The sequence below is a fragment of the Polypterus senegalus genome, chromosome 18, assembly GCF_016835505.1.
Source record: "Polypterus senegalus isolate Bchr_013 chromosome 18, ASM1683550v1, whole genome shotgun sequence".
In the NCBI taxonomy this organism is placed as follows: domain Eukaryota; kingdom Metazoa; phylum Chordata; class Cladistia; order Polypteriformes; family Polypteridae; genus Polypterus; species Polypterus senegalus.
Genome location: NC_053171.1, coordinates 29,144,121 through 29,165,023, shown reverse-complemented (window position 1 = coordinate 29,165,023; position 20,903 = coordinate 29,144,121). Strand labels below are relative to the sequence as shown.

Below are 20,903 nucleotides of genomic sequence, written 5' to 3'. Positions count from 1 at the left end.
CCAACTAAGTTAATAAGTCTCTCTCCATAAACTTATCCTCAATAGACTGCAGAAAACTTGTTTTTTCCAGTCATATTTTGGGGGCACAGAAGTCCTGCCAAGGTTCACATTCTTAAAAAATTAAGCGAGAGTTTAAAGATTATCTAAATATTATCTCATGTATGTTATAGTAGTGCTGGGCGGTATACCAGTTCATACCGAAAACCGTTTATTTTTGTTATGATATGGATTTTTCTTATACCGCAACACTGGTTTAAATTGCCTAAACAACGTTCAGAACGTGGCGCAGTGGGAAACTATTTAATGGGGGCCCTTTTTCACTGCTACACCGCTAAACATGTATGCAGCGGAGTACATGCGGTAGTGGAGGTATTGCGCGGTGAAAATGGACATAGAACATTCCGAAACTGAAGCTGTAGCAGACGATAAACTTGAACATGATGACACAGAAGAACTTTTCCCAAAAAAAGGAATCACGTCTGTTGCTTGGAGATAATTTGGTTTTAATGTGGACCATTATGTACTGTTTTTATACTACTGGATAATACTGCAAGCCAAGTTGTACTTGTTTTTTTTTCCCCAATACTGTGTAATGTACCTGGGTACTGTGTAATAGTGTGACGACATGTTGACTTTATTCTCAACATTCCCACTTTAATCTCGACGCTTATGACGAGAATAAAGTCGACATGTTGACTTTATTCTTGACATTTCTACTTTATTCTTACCGTTTAGGTCGAGATTAAAGTCGACATGTTGACTTTATTCTCATAATTTGTCATTAAAGTAGAACATCATAAACTAAACTTCATCTTAAAACGAATATTTAATTTACTAGATTTTCTCAAACCCCATCATAAGTTATGTAGCTCATTGAATGCTTTGTGTTAAGTGTTCCCCGAGCCATGTTACTTGCTACGTGCTTCTTAAACTGACTTCCTCTTGCACTAAGAGGAGGCTCAGGCAGCACACAGAATACATTAATTTCATGATATTCCTGCTCCCTGAACATTTAGAATGCTAAGATAAATACTTGATATCATTTTCATGATGAAATGCATTAAAGCATGTATTAATCATGTGGGGGAATGGTGGCGTGAAGGTTGCACTGCTGCCTCGCAGCAAGGGGATCTCTGATGTTGCCTTGAATTTGCATGTTTTTCTGGTGGGGTTACTCGGCATGCTTTAGTTTCCTTTCAAAGTCATGTAGTATATGGGATTTTGTTATGCTATATTGACCCTGCTAGTGTATGTATTGCTCGTACCAGCACTACCGCCACACTACCATGCATGTTTAATACCTGCTTTAATGCATTTCATCCTGAAAATGATATCAAGTATATATCTCAGCATTCTAAGTCAAGTGAAGTGAATGTATTATGTGCGGTGATCGCTGCCTGCGCCTCCACTTACTGTAGAGGAAGTCAGTTTAAGAAGCGCGTAGTGATTAACAACTGGGTCAGGGAACACTTAACACAAAGCATTTAATGTGCTACATTAATTTATGATGGGGTTTGAGAAAATGTAGTAAATTAAACATTGATTTTACGATGAAGTATAGTTTACGACATTCTACTTTAATTATAAAATAAACTATGAGAATAAAGTGGAAATGTCGACTTAAATCTCAACATAAGCATTGAGATTAAAGTGGAAATGTCGAGAATAAAGTCGACATGTTGACTTTATTCTCGACATGTAGTTTTTTTTTTTTCTTCCCTGTGTCCATATTTTTTTTTCTTTACTGTGGCCCTAATACGATTCCGTAGGACTATTCCACAAATAGCATTATAAATGCAAGTTGCAGTTTTATTATTTATGCATATCGCATAGCTTGAAGCAAGGTCCATATTAATGCGATTTGCCTAAATAATGGTTCAGTTGGTAAAGATGTCATCACCATGTTGCACTTGTTTTATTTTATTTTTATTTGGTGAATAGTGTGTAATGCACCTGGGCTTGAAGTAATAGTATTATTACTGGAAGTTGCACTATTATTTATTTTATTGTTATTATTTATTAGTGTAAATATTATGCAGTTTAATGATGTTTAAAAAGTCACTTTAATGTGTCAGTGGACAGAGATTGTCAACATTAACAGAAAGTGTAGTTAGTTTACAAAAAATATTTATATTTATTCCTTTTCTAAGACATGCTCAGTGCAATACAACTTTTGACAAGTACCTCTGGATATTTAACTAAGTCTAAATGCCTCTTTGGATGGTTGAAAATATGTTGTCAAAATTTTAGTTTAAGTTGTTTGCAAAATTTGTTCAATAAAAAGGTTCTACAGTTAGGTCCATAAATATTTGGACAGAGACAACTTTTTTCTAATTTTGGTTCTGTACATTACCACAGTGAATTTTAAATGAAAAACTCAGATGCAGTTGAAGTGCAGACTTTCAGCTTTAATTCAGTTGGTTGAACAAAATGATTGCATAAAAATGTGAGGAAACTAAAGCATTTTTTTAACACAGTCCCTTTATTTCAGGGGCTCAAAAGTAATTGGACAATTGACTCAAGGGCTATTTCATGGGCAGGTGTGGGCAAGTCCATTGTTATGTCCTTATCAATTAAGCAGATGAAAGGCCTGGAGTTGATTTGAGGTGTGGTGCTTGCATGTGGAAGATTTTGCTGTGAACAGACAACATGTGGTCAAAGGAGCTCTCCATGCAGGTGAAAGAATCCATCCTTAAGCTGCAAAAACAGAAAAAAAACATCAGAGAAATTGCTACAATATCACGAGTGGCAAAATCTACAGTTTGGTACATTCTGAGAAAGAAAGCAAGCACTGGTGAACTCAGCAAAGCAAAAAGACCTGGACGTCCACGGAAGACAACAGTGGTGGATGATCACAGAATCAAATGCCTTTTTTAATACTTTTTATGTAAGGACAGTAGATAGGTTGATATAAAATAAAAAAAAAATTGAAAGTTTTAAATTTCTGTACTTTTGATTTACAAAAATTATACAGTGAACAGTGCACATGTCAATTCATATCAAAAGAAGTATTCACAATTGACTTCAGGTCAAACAAATTTCTAAATAACTCCAAGTCAATGTATAGGTTGAGTCTGCATCTTGACTGTACTGTTTACGTTCTTTCTGTTCCTGTATTTATTTTTAAAGGAAGAGTGAAGGCCACTGAATATTGACAATTCTATCCAAAACAAAACCATTCCCTTTTTGATTAATATTAGTAAAAACTAAAATGTAATGTATGTTAGATACCTTTATTTTGTTATTAATAATTGTTAACATCTTTGTTTTTCATTGTGTATTCTTCTGCATATTAGTCTGGCAATTTCAAATACAGTATTATAAAACTAATTACATCTCTCTTATTACTGACTCAGGTAGGACAGCAGTTCTTGTCCCTCCTAGACCTTTCTGCAGCCTTTGACAATACTGATCATGAAATCTTGCTTTTGCAGCTTGAGCATCTAGTGGGGTTTAAAGGGGCTGCTCTTAACTGATTCAGATGATATCTGAATTTTCAGCGACTTTCAATTCCTCTTTTTCGTCTGCTGCTCCTATTAAATGTGGTGTTCCTCAAGGAACTTTCTATACAAGCTATTTTTAGGAAGTTTAATATTTTCTTTTCACAGTGACATGCAGGTTTATATTCCTGTGTGCAATTGAGCAGCACAATTGTCTTGTTGAACTAAGATCCTTGATCTAAATCAAAATAAAATAGAAGTACTGATAGCTGGTCCTGCCTCCAAAGCGTATTATTGCTTTTGAACTTCTTGGCTCTTTTGTAGAATTTTGCAAAGTTTTCTTCACCCAAGGTTGAAATCTTGAGGTTATTTTTGACAGTAAGCTCTCTTTTGAGAAACAAATTAATTCTGTGGTCAAGAGTTTCTTTTTCCAGCTTTGTCTTTTAGCCAAGGTTAAGCCTTTTTTATATCTTAGTATTCTTTTCTCGGCTTGATTACTGTAACTCATGGTATTCAGGGATCAATAAATACCCGATACCCAGGTTCAGTTGGTTCAAAATGTTTGCCTCTGTATCTCCAATTTTAGCCTCTTTGCACTTGTTGCCAGTTATTTTTAGAATTGATTTTAAAATTTTGCTGCTGGTTTCTAAATCACTACATGGATATGCACCCTAAGGAGAAGCGGTCAGATCATCTGCTGGCTTCCTGCTGCTAGCAAGCTGTGTGTTCTGCTTGTCGCTTGTCGTTGTTTTAAGAGCTGGGAGCAGATGATGTCTGTCTGCCAAAAGCATTCCAATAACTGCTTGGTTAGATGTCCGTAAACTTGCTTTAAATGTCTCACTGCCTTGTCTTGCGTGACGTTAGTGTCTCTACCGGGACGTCAAATTGTCTTCCCAGAAGATCATGTCTCGTCTCCCTCCCAAGATTTTTTTTTTTATATAATCTATACTAATAAAAGGCAAAGCCCTCACTCACTTACTTACTCACTTACTCACTCACACACTCACTCATTTTCCTACTTCCCGTGTAGGTAGAAGGCTGAAATTTGGCAGGCTTATTCCTTATAGCTTACTTACAAAAGTTAAGCAGGTTTCGTTTCAAAATTCTACACGTAACGGTCGACAACGTCCGCCATGTTGAACTTTCTTTTTTATGGCCCCATCTTCACGAAATTTGGTAGGCGGCTTCCCTGCGCGAACCGAAACCGGTGTATGGTATGGCCGCCATATTGAACTTTCCAACGCCACTAATTTTCCAACTTCCCGAGTAGGTAGAAGGCTTACCCCATCTTCACGAAATTTGGTAGGTGGCTTCCCTGCGCTAACCAAAACCGATGTACGTACATATTTCGGTGGTATGACGCCACTGTCGGCTGCCATATTGAACTTTCCAAAGTCACTAATTCTCCAACTTCCCGTATAGGTAGAAGGCTGAAATTTGGCAGGCTCATTCCTTACAGCTTACTTACAAAAGTTGGGCAGGTTTCATTTCGAAATTCTATGCGTAACTGGAACCTACTTTTTCGTCCATATACTATAATAGACTTCTGCTTGATGCCCGTAATTTAGTGCCTGCCCATGTAACGCCGTCCGTCAGTGGCAATCCAATAGAAACACTGCCGCTAAATATTCACGGGTAAAGGACTGTGCTTATGCAGAGGAAGATGAGATGGTCAGGGTGGTATTTGGTACAAACTTAGCGAAACTGCAAGAGAAACTTTTAAGTGCCGGGTCTTAGCTAACATTAAATACAGCCGTAGGGTGGAAAAAGTCAATGTCCCGCTAAAGGAAGACAGTGTAAAAAATAAACTCGTGCACGCAGTGTGTCACGTCTCAGATAAAGAGGATGACGAGCTGTTTATTGATGCAGTAAGAAACGATGAATGAAACCTGTTATCTTTACAACGATTGACAAACACGGAATGTAACTTGAACACAACACATCCTACAAATATGAACCTGATTGAAAGAAATAATGATAATCAAATCCTTGATGACAGCAACACTCATAACACTCACAAAACAATAACTGTATATTGACAATCATGTTACGTTATTTTTAAAATGTTCCCTTTTCTTTTTCATAACTTCTTTAACACACTACTTCTCCGCTGCGAAGTGTGGGTATATATGTGTATATATATACCCCAATCTACATACTCTCAAATAGACAAACCACACGCCGTGGTGCAATGGTAGATGCTTCGCCTCTAGCGCCGATGTCCGAGGTTCGATTCCCGAGAGGGGGTGCCCTGAGTATGTACGCGCGCTTCCCAATTCATTTTACCCTCGCATCCTCTTGGTTTGAGACGTATGAAAAAAATATGCGGTTAACGCAAAAAGACAGATCACCAATTGAAGCTTTATGAATAATGGATACAAAGCGCGTTCCTAAGACTGATCGGAGGCAAATTTCATTTCAAAAGACTACCCGACGGAAGCCTTGATAAAAGTGTGGTTTTGTGCAAACTGTCCAAATACGAACCTGATTGAAAGAAATTATAATCAAATTCTTGATGACAGCAACACTCATAACAGTCACAAAACTATTATACTCACAATCATGTTACGTTATTTTTAAAATGTTTCCTTTTCTTAGCACAAGCACAGCTGAGAAGCTTCGATGCATGTACTCCATAACGCGTTAAAAAATAACGCATTTAATCACACTTTCAATTCCAAGCAAAGGGGAGCTTTTGTTAATGCATGATTTCCTGGTACATCGATTACACTGATGCACACATAAGAGCTACAAAAATGTTAGAGTCGGAATAAAGCGCGTTCCTACGACTGATCAGAGGAAAATTTCATTTTAAAAGACTACCTGATGTAAGCCTTGATAAAAGCATGGTTTTGTGCACACTGAAAAGCAAGCAAAATTAGATGCATTACAGAAAGCGGACTTTGTGGCTCTTACTGGGGATCATTGGACTTCCGTGACCGTTAGTAATTCTAATTACATCTAATTACAAAATGTTCAATGATCACACTGTTTTAGCCTAATGTACAAAATAATTTTGGCTAAGGTTACTCACAGTTTAAAGGTGAAGCTGGTCAAATTACCTTTTATGTTTCTGCCTTATTTTTTTAAGAAGAAAAACTGCACTTTATGTTGAAATTTTTGTTATTATTATTTAATGACAATACCATTCTGAAAGTGTACTTAAAGTACTTAAACTACCACTTTATTTTGAAGTCTGCCCAATTTTAGCCAGGGATGATATTTTTGTTTCTGTTTTGAATTGAAATGCAGTTTAAAAGCATTTTTTTCAGAAATTAAAAGAGCTTGAGTTTACAATATTCATGTCCATGTCTATTATTTGATTCTGTCGCCCACTAAAACCATTTTAAATTAAAAAAAAAAACATTTGCGATTTGGGGCAAATTTTCATGTGTGATTTACATACGATTAATCAAGATTAATTATTACACAGCCTCTAATTAATTAGATTAATTTTTTTAATTGAGTCCCACCCCTAATATATATATGTAGATTTGTGTATATATATATATATATATATATGTATATACAGTATATATGTAGATATGTATTATGTATATATATGTGTGTGTGTGTGTGTATGTATGTATATATATATATATATATATATATATCTATACTAATAAAAGGCAAAGCCCTCACTCACTCACTCACTCACTCACTCATCACTAATTCTCCAACTTCCCGTGTGGGTGGAAGGCTGAAATTTGGCAGGTTCATTCCTTACAGCTTCCTTACAAAAGTTGGGCAGGTTTTATATCGAAATTCTACGCGTAATGGTTATAACTGGAAGCAGTTTTTCCCCATTTACTGTAATGGAGATGAGCTTCAACGCCGTGGGGGCGGAGTTTCGTGTGACATCATCACGCATCCCACGTAATCACGCAGTACATAAAAAACCAGGAAGACCTCAAAAAGCGCTGAAGAAAATATGCATTATATAATTGAGAATGCAGCGAAACAATAAGAAGCGGCGAAAGTGACATATACAACCATATTGATGAGTTCTGCTACTGAAACAAAGCACGATGTAAACCTACACTTTAAATTAAGTTCATAGACAGGCTGCGCTGGCGTTTGTAATTTAGTGCCTGCCCATATAAGGCCGTCCGTCAGCGGCAATCCAATAGCAAACTGCCACTAAATATTCACGGGTTAAGGACTGTGCTTATGGAGAGGAAGATGAGATGGTCAGGGTGGTGTTTGACACAAACTCAGCGAAACTGCGAGAGAAAGTTTTAAGTGCCAGGACTAAGGTAACATTAAATACAGCCACGGACATAGCACGAGATGGCACCAGCACAGCTGGGAACCTTCGATGCATGTACACCGAGCGCTCACGTGAACTGACGAGTGCACAGATAAAAGGCAACAGTTCCAAAGAGCGCTGAACAAAACTGAATTACACAATTGAAAAGGCAGCAAAAAATATGAAGCGTCTCATACATACAAGCATATTCATAAATCCAACTACTGCGGAAACAAAGCACATGTTGGAAAAGTCAATGTCCCGCTAAAGGAAGACAGTGTAAAAACCCGTGCATGCAGTGTGTCAGGTCTCAGATAAAGAAGAAGACGAGCTGTTTATTGATGCAGTAAGAAACGAATCGATGAATGAAACCTGTTATCTTTACAACGATTGACAAACACGGAATGTAACTTGAACACAACACATCCTACAAATACGAACCTGATTGAAAGAAATAATGATAGTCAAATCCTTGATGACAGCAACACCCAGTAATACTCACAAAACAAATACTGTATATTGACAGTCATGTTACGTTATTTTTAAAATGTTCCCTTTTCTTTTCTAGCTTTTTAACACACTACTTCTCGCTGCGATACGCTGGTATATATATATATATATATATATATATATATATGTGTATATATATATATATATATATATATGTATGTATGTATGTATATATATATAACCCGATCTACATACTTGAATAATGGATACTTTATTCGCCATCAGTGATTGTTTTGGTAAAGCCATACTCAGTGTATTCATTAGATGAACGGTAAAAAGTAAGGGCAAGGCGAGGATGACTTATTGAGGCATGCAGGCTGTAGTGCGCGTCAACTCTATCTGAATTGCGCGATCACATTTGAAAAATATATCTTTTCAAGTTCTATTTAGTCCATATGTGTCAAACTCAAGGGCGGGCCACATCCGCCCGGCGTGTAATTATATCCGCCCGAGATCATTTTATATACTGTATTATTGTTATTAAAGCCGGGTATATGAAGCGCTGGTAACACAATAAACTACAGATCCCATAATGCAGCGCTTCAGCTGCCTTGCTAACAGTTAACGCGTTAATCAAGTCTACCTTAAGATGCTGCAAGTTATTGCGAAGCTAGCTCACACGATGCTGAAGAGAAAAGTTGATTCTGAAAATAGAGCCTTTAAAACCGATGGGAGGCTGAGTATATGTTTACTGAACCCGTGTGTCTCATTTGTGGAGCTAATGTGGCTGTAATTACAGAATTTAATCTAAGACGGCACTATAAAACAAAACATCAGGGTAACCTGAAAGACCTGAATGCAATGCAGAAGATACAGAAAGCAGAAGAATTAAATAAGAATCTGACACTTCAGCGGACGTTTTTACCCGTGCACAATCACAAAGTGATTTCAATTGAGACTGCTTTTATGGGAGACACAACCACTTGCCCCACTTTCCCTATTACCAAGTAATGTTAAACCAAGTCGTCACTACGGTGTTCCCAAATCGCACTTTGCTGATAAACTGAGCGCACTGAGTTTGCACGCGCTTTGGTGACTTTGAAGAACAAAAAGTCCGTCTACATGTGGCTCGAACCTTGTGCATGTTTGGTAGCACATATCTGTGTGAGAAGCTCTTCTCAGTGATAAAGACTAACAAAACAGCACACAGGAGTCGCCTCACTGATGAGCACCTGCAATCCATCCTGAGAATCTCCACAACACAGAACCTCACACCAAACAGAAACGAACCTGTTGCCAAAAAAAGATGCCAGGCGTCCAGCTCTAAAATGACATATGAGCAAAGACAACTGAATGATTTGATTTGTTATTGCTGAAAGGAACACATTTTATTTATATTTCCAGGTTTTGTTATGCAGCATGTTCATATTTGAATTTGTATAATTTTGACAGGATATATTTTTATGGAGAGCAAAATCTTTTGGGATATTTAAAATCTAAGTTTATTTTTATAAAATATAAAATTACATAAGAGTAAAGAAATTTGAATGTTTGTTCTTTTAATGTTTACTTTATTTCTAACTTGTATAATTTAGACAGGATATATTTTTATGGAGAGCAAAATATTATAAGTTGTTTAAGGTTTGAGTTGATTTATTCAGGAATAATATTCCTGTCTGTTTTTACCATTCCTACCAAAGATATTTCTGTCGACTAAATAAAAATTCCTTCTATTTAAAATTTAAATAGAACTTGAACAAATACGATAGTTCATAATATCCACGCAGACTTGCATGTAAGAGCGGGTGTCATCCGTTTTAACAAACAGCGTATTGCACTGATACGAAATAGCTGTGTGTGTATATATGTAGATATGTATGTATATGTATATATATATGTTTATATATGTGTGTGTGTATGTATATATATATATATATATATACAGTGGTGTGAAAACCTATTTGCCCCTTCCTGATTTCTTATTCTTTTGCATGTTTGTCGCACAAAATGTTTCTGATCATCAAACACATTTAACCATTAGTCAAATATAACACAAGTAAACACAAAATGCAGTTTTTAAATGATGGTTTTTATTATTTAGGGAGAAAAAATCCAAAGCTACATGGCCCTGTGTGAAAAAGTAATTGCCCCCTGAACCTAATAACTGGTTGGGCCACCCTTAGCAGCAATAACTGCAATCAAGCGTTTGATAACTTGCAATGAGGCTTTTACAGCGCTCTGGAGGAATTTTGGCCCACTCATCTTTGCAGAATTGTTGTAATTCAGCTTTATTTGAGGGTTTTCTAACATGAACCACCTTTTTAAGGTCATGCCATAGCATCTCAATTGGATTCAGGTCAGGACTTTGACTAGGCCACTCCAAAGTCTTCATTTTGTTTTTCTTCAGCCATTTAGAGGTGGATTTGCTGGTGTGTTTTGGGTCATTGTCCTGTTGCAGCACCCAAGATCGCTTCAGCTTGAGTTGATGAACAGATGGCCAGACATTCTCCTTAAGGATTTTTGGTAGACAGTAGAATTCATGGTTCCGTCTATCACAGCAAGCCTTCCAGGTCCTGAAGCAGCAAAACAACCCCAGACCATCACACTACCACCACCATATTTTACTGTTGGTATGATGTTCTTTTTCTGAAATGCTGTGTTCCTTTTACGCCAGATGTAACGGGACATTTGCCTTCCAAAAAGTTCAACTTTTGTCTCATCAGTCCACAGGGTATTTTCCCAAAAGTCTTGGCAATCATTGAGATGTTTCTTAGCAAAATTGAGACGAGCCCTAATGTTCTTTTTACTTAACAGTGGTTTGCTTCTTGGAAATCTGCCATACAGGCCGTTTTTGCCCAGTCTCTTTCTTATGGTGGAGTCGTGAACACTGACCTTAATTGAGGCAAGTGAGGCCTGCAGTTCTTTAGACGTTGTCCTGGGGTCTTTGTGACCTCTCGGATGAGTCGTCTCTGCGCTCTTGGGGTAATTTTGGTCGGCCGCCACTCCTGGGAAGGTTCACCACTGTTCCATGTTTTTGCCATTTGTGGATAATGGCTCTCACTGTGGTTTGCTGGAGTCCCAAAGCTTTAGAAATGGCTTTATAACCTTTACCAGACTGATAGATCTCAATTACTTCTGTTCTCATTTGTTCCTGAATTTCTTTGGATCTTGGCATGATGTCCAGCTTTTGAGGTGCTTTTGGCCTACTTCTCTGTGTCAGGCAGCTTCTATTTAAGTGATTTCTTGATTGAAACAGGTGTGGCAGTAATCAGGCCTGGGAGTGGCTGTGGAAATTGAACTCAGGTGTGATACACCACAGTTAGGTTATTTTTTAATAAGGGGGCAATTACTTTTTCACACAGGGCCATGTAGGTTTGAATTTTTTTCTCCCTAAATAATAAAAACCATCATTTAAAAACTGCATTTTGTGCTTACTTGTGTTATATTTGACTAATGGTTAAATGTGTTTGATGATCAGAAACATTTTGTGTGACAAACATGCAAATGAATAAGAAATCAGGAAGGGGGCAAATAGTTTTTCACACCACTGTATATGTATTTGTGTGTATATATGTGTGTGTATGTATGTATGTGTGTATGTATTTATGTGTGTGTGTATATGTATGTGTATATATGTAGATATATATATGTATGTATATATGTGTATATGTATAGATATGTATATATATATATGTTTGTGTGTGTGTGTAAATATATATATATATGACAACAACACTCATCACTCACAACAGTGACAAAACAATAACATTGACAATCATGTTACGTTATTATTAAAATGTTTCCTTTTCTTTTTCATTACTTCTTTAACACACTACTTCAACGCTACAAAGCGCGGTTATTTTGCTAGTATATATATATATATGGGAAGTTGGAGAATTAGTGATGAGTCAGTGAGTGAGTAAGTCAGTGAGTCAGTCAGTCAGTGAGGGCTTTGCCTTTTATTATTATTTGGCTACCTTGCGACAAGTAGAGCCGAGTTCTTTTGCTCGTTCTAGGAGTATGGTGGAGTGCCAAATTGCTGTTGAATGCACCCAGGCTACATTTAAGTTATATACAAGTACAAGTGGAGTGGGTAATAAAAGAACGATTTGGAGTTAAAAAGAGTACGTCAGTGTATGTGGAACGAATAAAAGAACACGACTTTTGTATGACTGAAGCAAACATTCTAGGAATTTAAAGTAAAGAAGGTGGCGTAGTATTTTCAGATTTTTTTTTTTTTACCGAACTGTTTCCCTTTATGATGAGTACAAAACATAAACAAATTGTAGTTTCATTGGATGCGCGTCTTAAGGCACTATAGTGGTTGGATAACAGTGAATCAGTGGTGAAAATTTGTTCAGAACTTGGTGTTGGGAAAAGCATGGTAAATGACTGGGGAAGAGACAGGCGTTCCATCGAGGATTTCTGTGCGAAAAATGGAGTCTGATAAAAATCTGTCCAGTCGTTGTACGAGAAAAAAACCTGTGTGCAAAATTGTGGATGAAGCTTTGTGGATATGGTTTCTTCAGGAACGTCGAAGAGGTACAGTACATACCTTAGAAATGTTTTTCTGCATGAAAATAGTTATGCATCGGATTAACTGGCCAAAACGCCAACCGGTCATCGGTCCAGTCCCGAGGTGGCCGGTTAAGAGGGATTGTACTGTGTGTGTGTATATATGAATGTACGTATGTACGTATGTATATGTGTATATATATATATATGTATATATATATATATATATATATATATATATATGTACGTACGTATGTACGTACATACATACATACAGTGGAACCTCTAGATACGATCACCTCTGTATACGAGAAATTCAAGCTAAGAGGAAAGTATGAGCAAAAAATTCGGATCTAAATACGAGCATTGGCTCGCGTAACGAGCCACGAGCCAGGCTGTGGGTATGCATGACGTGTTTCCCGATCCGCCTTGACTTAAGGATTCACCCAAGCTGACGCTGCCAGCCCGTCAGCTCACTCAGTGTTCCTTGTTCTCCCATAGCGTGAGGATCTACGCGTTTGTGCGCTTGTGATTTCATTGTTTCGCGGTAGCAGTTCGCTGTATAAGCGTATCCAAAAATATCGCGGACATGCAGACGGAGAATAGGAGACGATTGCCCTCAAGAAGAGAGAGAGAGAGAGACGCGTACGCGAGTGAGAGAGATGAGAGAGAGAGGGAGAGAGACGCGTGTACGAGCGAGAGACAAGGAGAGAGAGAGAGAGAGAGAGAGATGCGCACGAGAGAGAAGCATCAGCTCAGTTATGCTCACATGACGCTCAGCAGACAAAGTGTATCCATACTACTTGCATTGCAAGACATCGCTCGTTTTATCAAGTCAAAATTAATTAAAAAATTTAGCTCGTCTTGCAAAACACTCGGAAACCAAGTTACTTGCAAACTGAGGTTCCACTTGTATATATTATTTATCAGTGTTATTTGTTAGGAAAATTTATTTTTATGTTGATATTTGAATGGATTAACTGGATTTCCATTATTTTCAATGGGGAAGTTTGTTCTAGATGCGAGAAATTCGCTATACAAGCTCAGTGCTGGAACAAATGAAACTCGTATCTCGAGGTTCCACTGTATTTTTTTTTTTTAAACAATAAAATAAATAACTGTAACTGCAATATTTGTTTTGAAATATTGTTTAGGTACAGGAGAATACCATATATACTCGCGTATAAGTCTGGTCGTGAAACCGGAAAAAGATCATAAAATCAGACCCCGACTTATACGCCCATTCAAAAATACGACAATTAGAATTTTTTTTTTTTTTTTAAACATCTTCTTGCTTCCTCCAATCTCGCATAAGCTTCTCAGGCACATCGAATTTTGTTGCAGCAGTGCAGTTGCCAATTTCTTTCGCCGCTTCAACAACTCTTCATGTAAAGCCAGCTTCATATTTTCTTCTGATCGAATGATCCATCATAGATAAGGGATGCTCTTACGATAAAGGTGTATGAGGGTGTGAGATATAAAAAAAAAAACCAGTGCAATTGTCGCTTCAAGATAGTTTGGGTATTACTGTGTGGTCACATAGGCAAAATACATAGAATAAAAAAAAGGCAGTGTGTTCTGTGGTTACTCTCTCTGGTGAGCGTTAGCATATCATAATCTCTTGGACCAATTGCATGAGTTTTCCGCATTCGACTTATACGACCAACATTATAAAATGCCAGAAATTATGCAGTAAAATCAAGCCCCAGCTAATCGTGGGAGAAATTAAATGCAAGTATATACAGTAAATCTTTCCATGAATGGACATAGTGTTTCCAAAAAGGAGGATGCTTTGTGCCAAACAGTATAACTTTGCAACGCTGTGGGAATGAAACCTAAACTTGGTACAATGATAGCTGACAGACTGTGGCACAAAAGTAAATTTATTGCATCATAAAATGTCTTGGTTGTGTACAGTAAAATTCAGTTTTTTGGAGAGAAATCCCTAAAAGATCGTTTATTTGATGTTGATGTGAAACAAATGTTCCTATTTGTATTAATTTGAAGTGTTATACTTACTACTTCTCAGTCATTTGAAGCTCCTTTATTACATAAGCCGAATAATAGCCATTCATTTTTGCAATTTAGGTGCAGTAATGCAGCAAAACCCTTGGGGCATAAGGAGTTAATATACAGTATATATGTTTTAATACACATTTTTGTCTAAGAATCTTTTGCAAATATAAATATAGGGTATACATCATATATGGAAGACATCAGGGATTAAATGGTTTAATAATAAGGATATATTGCTTTTGTCCAACAGATCTGAAATAGTCTGTTGAGTACTTCATATTATTGCACTACTTTGTTGACCTGAAGTCCATTTCTCATAAGGCAAGTAGATTTTGCAAATTTATTTTTATTTGCAGGTACAGTTAAAGTAGATTTTCCTCCATGACTCTTTAGGAAGTTTGAATGCTGTGCTATGTTAGAAAATGAGTACAAAGTATCAGTTAAAATATCATTGCTTGTCTTTACACAGTAAATTAAATAAAGAATGTTAAAGTTAACAAATGTTCACACGAGTATTAACTTCAAATATCATTATGAAAGAGTTGTTATTTAATGTCTATCCTCCCATTCATAAAAAAAACCAACAGCTTCTGTTTATATTACCTTAGTCTTTATACAAGTACCATCTTTTTCTGTCTTGTTGTTAAAAGGATAATTTTTTTTTATTAACAGTAAATTTATGCACAATTCAGTAAAAACATTGGTTACTGGATATTGGCTAATGGCATGCTCCTCTTTACTTTAGGGTTGTGCAAAATTGTCTTTTTTTATATGTGCATTTATGAGGAATTGACCATTTATTAACATCTTGTTTCATGCTATCCATCAGATTAAAAGAAGTGAATTTTAATTTCTGTGTTTTTTTTCTTAATAAATCCAAGATATTTATAGTGTTTTATGACAGTCAGAGGAAAGTGACCCAGTTTAACCCGATGTGCAATGCTCTTCACCGGGAATTTAAGGTGCACTGCTCTAGTTAATTCTGAACAGGAGTTAATTATTGAGGAACATATGAGAAATTGTATTTTCCCAACTTTCCTTGAATGATAAATCTACCGAATTTCAATAGGAAACCAGTTGTTTATTATGAACAGCCAGCTATGCTGAGAGCATTAGGAAGTTTTTTGCACTTGATACGAGTGCATCAAAAAAAAAAAGGCTGGTTAATTGTTTTCTACAGTCATAGGAGCATGTCGTCACAGTTATCTAGTAAATTGACAACTGGCACAGGCCTGCTTTTGGATCAGATTAGTAATATTTTGTTAAACATGATACTCCATGATGAACACACCCAGGTGTTAATAGGATCAAGTTAGATAGCGAGCTTCCAGACCCTTTGTCATTTACATTTCAATGTGGATTGGCAGCTATGAAAAATAGTAATTAAAAACAGTGAATTGATTCGCATAAGAATAAAACCTGTCACCAAGGGTTCAGAAACTTAACAAGCAAGTCTACCAAAATGAAGCACAAAATTATTGGTTAAACAATATTTAGTTCAGCAGCATGTATTGGCTTCTAATTTAAGAAATTCAGCTGGAAAAAATGCTTGCAGACACTGCATCTCTCTCAAACTGAAATTGAGGACCACTGCCTTAAGTGATTACTTAACGATGTGTTTAACAAAAATATGTAATTAACATGTGTAAGATGACTGTTTTCTTTTTTTTCAGGTGGCAGTTGTTAAAATGAAAAATACAGAGCGGGTTTATGCAATGAAGATTCTTAACAAGTGGGAAATGTTGAAGCGAGCTGAAGTAAGGATTTATAAGTTTCTAGTGCTTAATGAAACTTTTTTCCTTTTACAAAAATGCATGTTCTCTTTCATATAATCACAAATTAAATGTGTGATATTGTTAAACTGATAATAAAAAAATAGAACAGTTTAGTTAAGGAATTGTTCAATGGCCTTTAAGGCATCTTGGTCTGAGATAACAAATTTTGGTTTCTAAAGGTATTTGCTAATATTAGAAACATTGCTCCAGCTATTCATCATTTGGATTTTCTTTTTAATCACTTGCACAGATTATCTTTAGGATTTTCAAATAGACAAAGGAAAATGGTACGAAGTAACATTTTTTTCTGAAAGACACAGAGTAGGCTTCATGATAAACATTGTTCTCAAATTTAATCTATATAGAATTAACACATATAGGCAGAATTAACACTTATAGATACCAGAGGTTTATTGGGCTTAAAACTAAAGTAATATTCGTTAAACTGTATATATTTAAAAAAAACTTTTTTCTCTGATTATACTGTATGGGACAAAAAAGACAAAAGTCAAATTTGATACACTGTTAGCACCAGGATATAAAACTAATGATTACTTGTGTAGTCTTGAAGCTTTAAAATTGCATTTGATTTTTAATATAACCAATGTAATTTTTTGAAAATAACCTTCTAAATGTTTAATCCTTTTAATTACCAACATCTATTTTGTTAAACTGATTACTACAATAATCTTGCTCATAGAATCACTGAACTGGCAGTCTGATACTATAAACAGTGAATTATGCTTTAAGTTGTTTATCGTGCTCATTGATGGGTAAAGCCTAATACCCTTAATAAAGACCTTGTAATTTTATATGAATTGACTGTTTATTGTCGAATAGCTATTAGATCTTAGACTATAGTTCAAGGATGTTGAGATGTTGTGAAATGTTTGTGTTTGTAGTTTCTATAACCTCTGCACTCTCTTTCTTTCATGTAGACTGCTTGCTTTCGTGAGGAGAGGAATGTTTTAGTCAATGGAGACTGCCAGTGGATCACTACCTTGCACTATGCCTTTCAAGATGATAACTATTTGGTATATTTATTTTCTTCTTGTTACACAAACACACTGCATTTGTTGGGGTAATACAAGTCAAGTTTTAAAATGCCTAATACTCTTCTCCTTGTCTGATCCTTTTTTGACGAGTTTCTCACAGTGTTAAATCTTGGTGCTTCTCTAAATGTATTGCAACACTAAGTCTCCCTGGGTGACTGCTTATGTTTTCTTTTACAAATTAGTGATGCTCACCCATTCACAGCATGGATAGCTTTTATATGAAATCATGGGGGTTCAAAAGTTGTTCAAACCTATGACCTTGGGCTGAGTGGACTTTTGCTTTCATTCTCAGGCAGCACTTACCTTGTGATGTGGATTGGTTATTTTTATTATCACAAGGGTCTGTCCACTATAGCAAGAGGTTATGCTGTATAATTAGAACATTCTTAACATTCCACCAGCATACTGAATTGTGTAAAACATTCTTGGATGTTTAGCTCCACCAACTGTAATAATTTTGGCAAACGGCATGTTGCAGTACTTGGCTTAATGAGAAATTCTCTTTAAGAGCGTGTTTCCTTATTTAGATAGGTACAGAGCACCCAGAGTTGTGGCTTGTAAATAGGTTGGAAAAATGATTTAGCACATGATATACATTGCCTTACAGTCCCATCCTGTAGTTTATAAAACAGAGGAACAATTAAATATTTCTGAAATAATGCTAACTTTTTTTTTTTTATTGTTTCTGATGGTCTCTTTTTTGTTAGGTGCTTGGGAAACTTATATAGAAAAGTAATTTCTAACAAAGCCATTTCTTCATAGCATTTTATATTTGTCTGGTATGTTTTTGGCATTCCGATTCTGTTCATAACTTTTATGGACAGAATTTCTAGGCGCAGCCAGGGTGTTGAAGGGGTCCGGTTTGGTGGATTTAGGATTGGGTCACTGCTTTTTGCAGATGATGTTGTCCTGTTTGCTTCCTCAGGCCGTGATCTTCAGCTCTCTGGATCGGTTCGCAGCTGAGTGTGAAGCGGCTGGGATGAGAATCAGCACCTCCAAATCCGAGACCATGGTCCTCAGCCGGAAAAGGGTGGAGTGCCCTCTCAGGGTTGGGGGAGAGATCCTGCCCCAAGTGGAGGAGTTTAAGTATTTCGGGGTCTTGTTCACGAGTGAGGGAAGAGTGGAGCGTGAGATTGACAGGCGGATCGGTGCGGCATCCGCAGTGATGTTGGCTCTGCATCGGTCTGTCGTGGTGAAAAAGGAGCTGGCAAAGCTCTCAATTTACCAATCAATCTACATTCCTACCCTCACCTATGGTCATGAGCTATGGGTAGTGACCGAAGGAATGAGATCGCGAATATAAGCTGCTGAAATGAGTTTCCTCCGAAGGTTGTGTCTAAGCTTTCCCTTAAAGATAGGGTGAGAAGCTCAGTCATCTTAGAGGGGCTCAGAGTAGAGCTGCTGCTCCTCCGCATCGAGAGGAGTCAGATGAGGTGGCTCTGGCATCTGATCAGGATGTCTCCTGGACGCCTCCCTGGTGAGGTGTTCTGGGCACGTCCAATCGGGAGGAGGCCCCGGGGAAGACCCAGGACACGCTGGAGGGACTATGTCTCCTGACTGGCCTGGGAATGCCTTGAGATTCTCCCGGAAGAGCTGGAAGAAGTGGCCGGGGAGAGGGAAGTCTGGGCCTCTCTGCTTAAGCTGCTGCCCCCGCGACCCGACCTCGGATAAGTGGAAGAGGATGGATATATGTTTTTGGCACAAATGCCTCATCTTGTTGTTATACTTAATTCCTAAATTTTTCTTTATCCTGCCAAGTGTATGACGGTTTGGCATTCTTATAAAGTATTGCACAAAGTTAGATGTTATTTTTACTCTTTTTCACCATGAAGGAGAGATTACTATAACTGCCAGTACTCGTTATTTACTCTAAAATTGTACTATTTGGTAGACTAGTGATTGATTTGAACATTAAGAGACATTATACTTACAGCTTGGTATTAATGTCATAGAATAACAGCGTAGTACAATTTCTCCATTCTAATTGCTGAACAAAAACCTGGCTATACTGTATTATAATTACTTAGCAGTGTGATCTTGAAGAGTGGCATAATATGAATATTTTATGTAAGTTTAATATTTACATGTTCTCTCTTGAGTGATTATTTTGGAAACATTTAGAGCCACTATCCTATTTCACTTTTTAGCGCCAGTAATAGTGCGATGTGTAATCAGTTTGACAGGGTATTTTTAATAGGGCATTTGTTGTGTAATCAACTGTAAACAATAGTGGGTGATAAACTGTACAGTAAATGTATGTCAGGCTGCATGCATAAGTTAAACATTGGTGTTTCCAGCTTTTTTTTGTCACGTGATATCCCTTACTGATCATCCACCAACTTCAGTCAAGCCAATTAGGCCAGTTTACAAAATCAGTTGTTTAAAAACTGGGTATATATTTTCATACTGGGCAGAGTCACAACCAGATTAAAATAAAAAAACAATCTGACCTGGATCAGAATGCTGATGAGAAAGTCATTTTATTTTACATTGAGGTCCTTTGAATTACTCTGATTTTGTAGGCTTTTTAATATAAATAATTGGAAATTAATATAATTATGTTAAGAATTTAACAGGATGTCTCTGTTTTTGTTAATGTGATGTCTCATTCTGTCTGTAATTCAGTTTTCCATCTCAAATATTTAAAATGCGCATATTTTTGCCATGATCTCTATTAAAATTACCAAGTAAATCTGAAGGCATTCCAATCTAGACTTAATCAGTTAGGGAACTTAAGGATAGCATCTTTGCAGCTTTGATGTTATTTTGGCTTATTCAAACTGATCTCCAATATGTAATTGGTAATGTTTGGAGCCAAGTGTGATTCAGTCATTATGAGAATTATCACTTCTGAATTTAAGGTGATAGTCCTCTCTCTAGTATGAGTTCAGGTGTCTCAAAATTTGTTCAAAAGTGAAAGAAGAGTAGGTTCTGAGACAGACCAAAGAACTCATCATGGTGCAGCAGTTCTGCAGATATGTTGTTAAAGTGGGAACTAAGTTTTCAGAGAATGCTACCAATTTACTATTCAGTCTTCATCTCAGTCCTCACAAGATATAGATGGCAAACGAAAGAATGAGATTGCAAAATGAAATTAGGTAATAAGAGTTTCTGGGGAAGGGTTGATGGGCTTATGAGTTAGAGTGAGAAGATCTTCAGTGCAAGGACATCCTAAGAGTAGAACTAATGCTTTTCTAGCGGAAGGAGATCCAGATGAGTTGCCTTATGTATGTAGTTAGAATGTCCCCTTGATTTCTCCAATGGGAAGTTTACAAGTCATTGTCCACTAGGGAAAAACTTAGCACCCATTGGAAGGAGTATGTCTCTGCTTCTCTGGTGGCCCAGCTGAGCATGTGTTGCTACCTTAGGATAAGTGGAGTGAAAATAAAATGAATGAATATAT

At 36.8% G+C, this 20,903-nt stretch overlaps 1 protein-coding gene across 8 annotated transcripts in view; it reads left to right on the top strand.

Moving 5' to 3' along the window:
* Nucleotides 1–20,903, top strand: part of cdc42bpb (CDC42 binding protein kinase beta (DMPK-like)) — a 197,624-nt gene that overhangs the window by 72,165 nt on the left and 104,556 nt on the right. For all 8 annotated transcript variants that reach the window (XM_039740965.1, XM_039740970.1, XM_039740968.1 and 5 more), the window contains exons 3-4: nt 16,344–16,427; nt 17,384–17,479. In XM_039740965.1, coding sequence (XP_039596899.1) covers nt 16,344–16,427; nt 17,384–17,479 — 180 coding nt within the window. The remainder of the gene's footprint in view (nt 1–16,343; nt 16,428–17,383; nt 17,480–20,903) is intronic.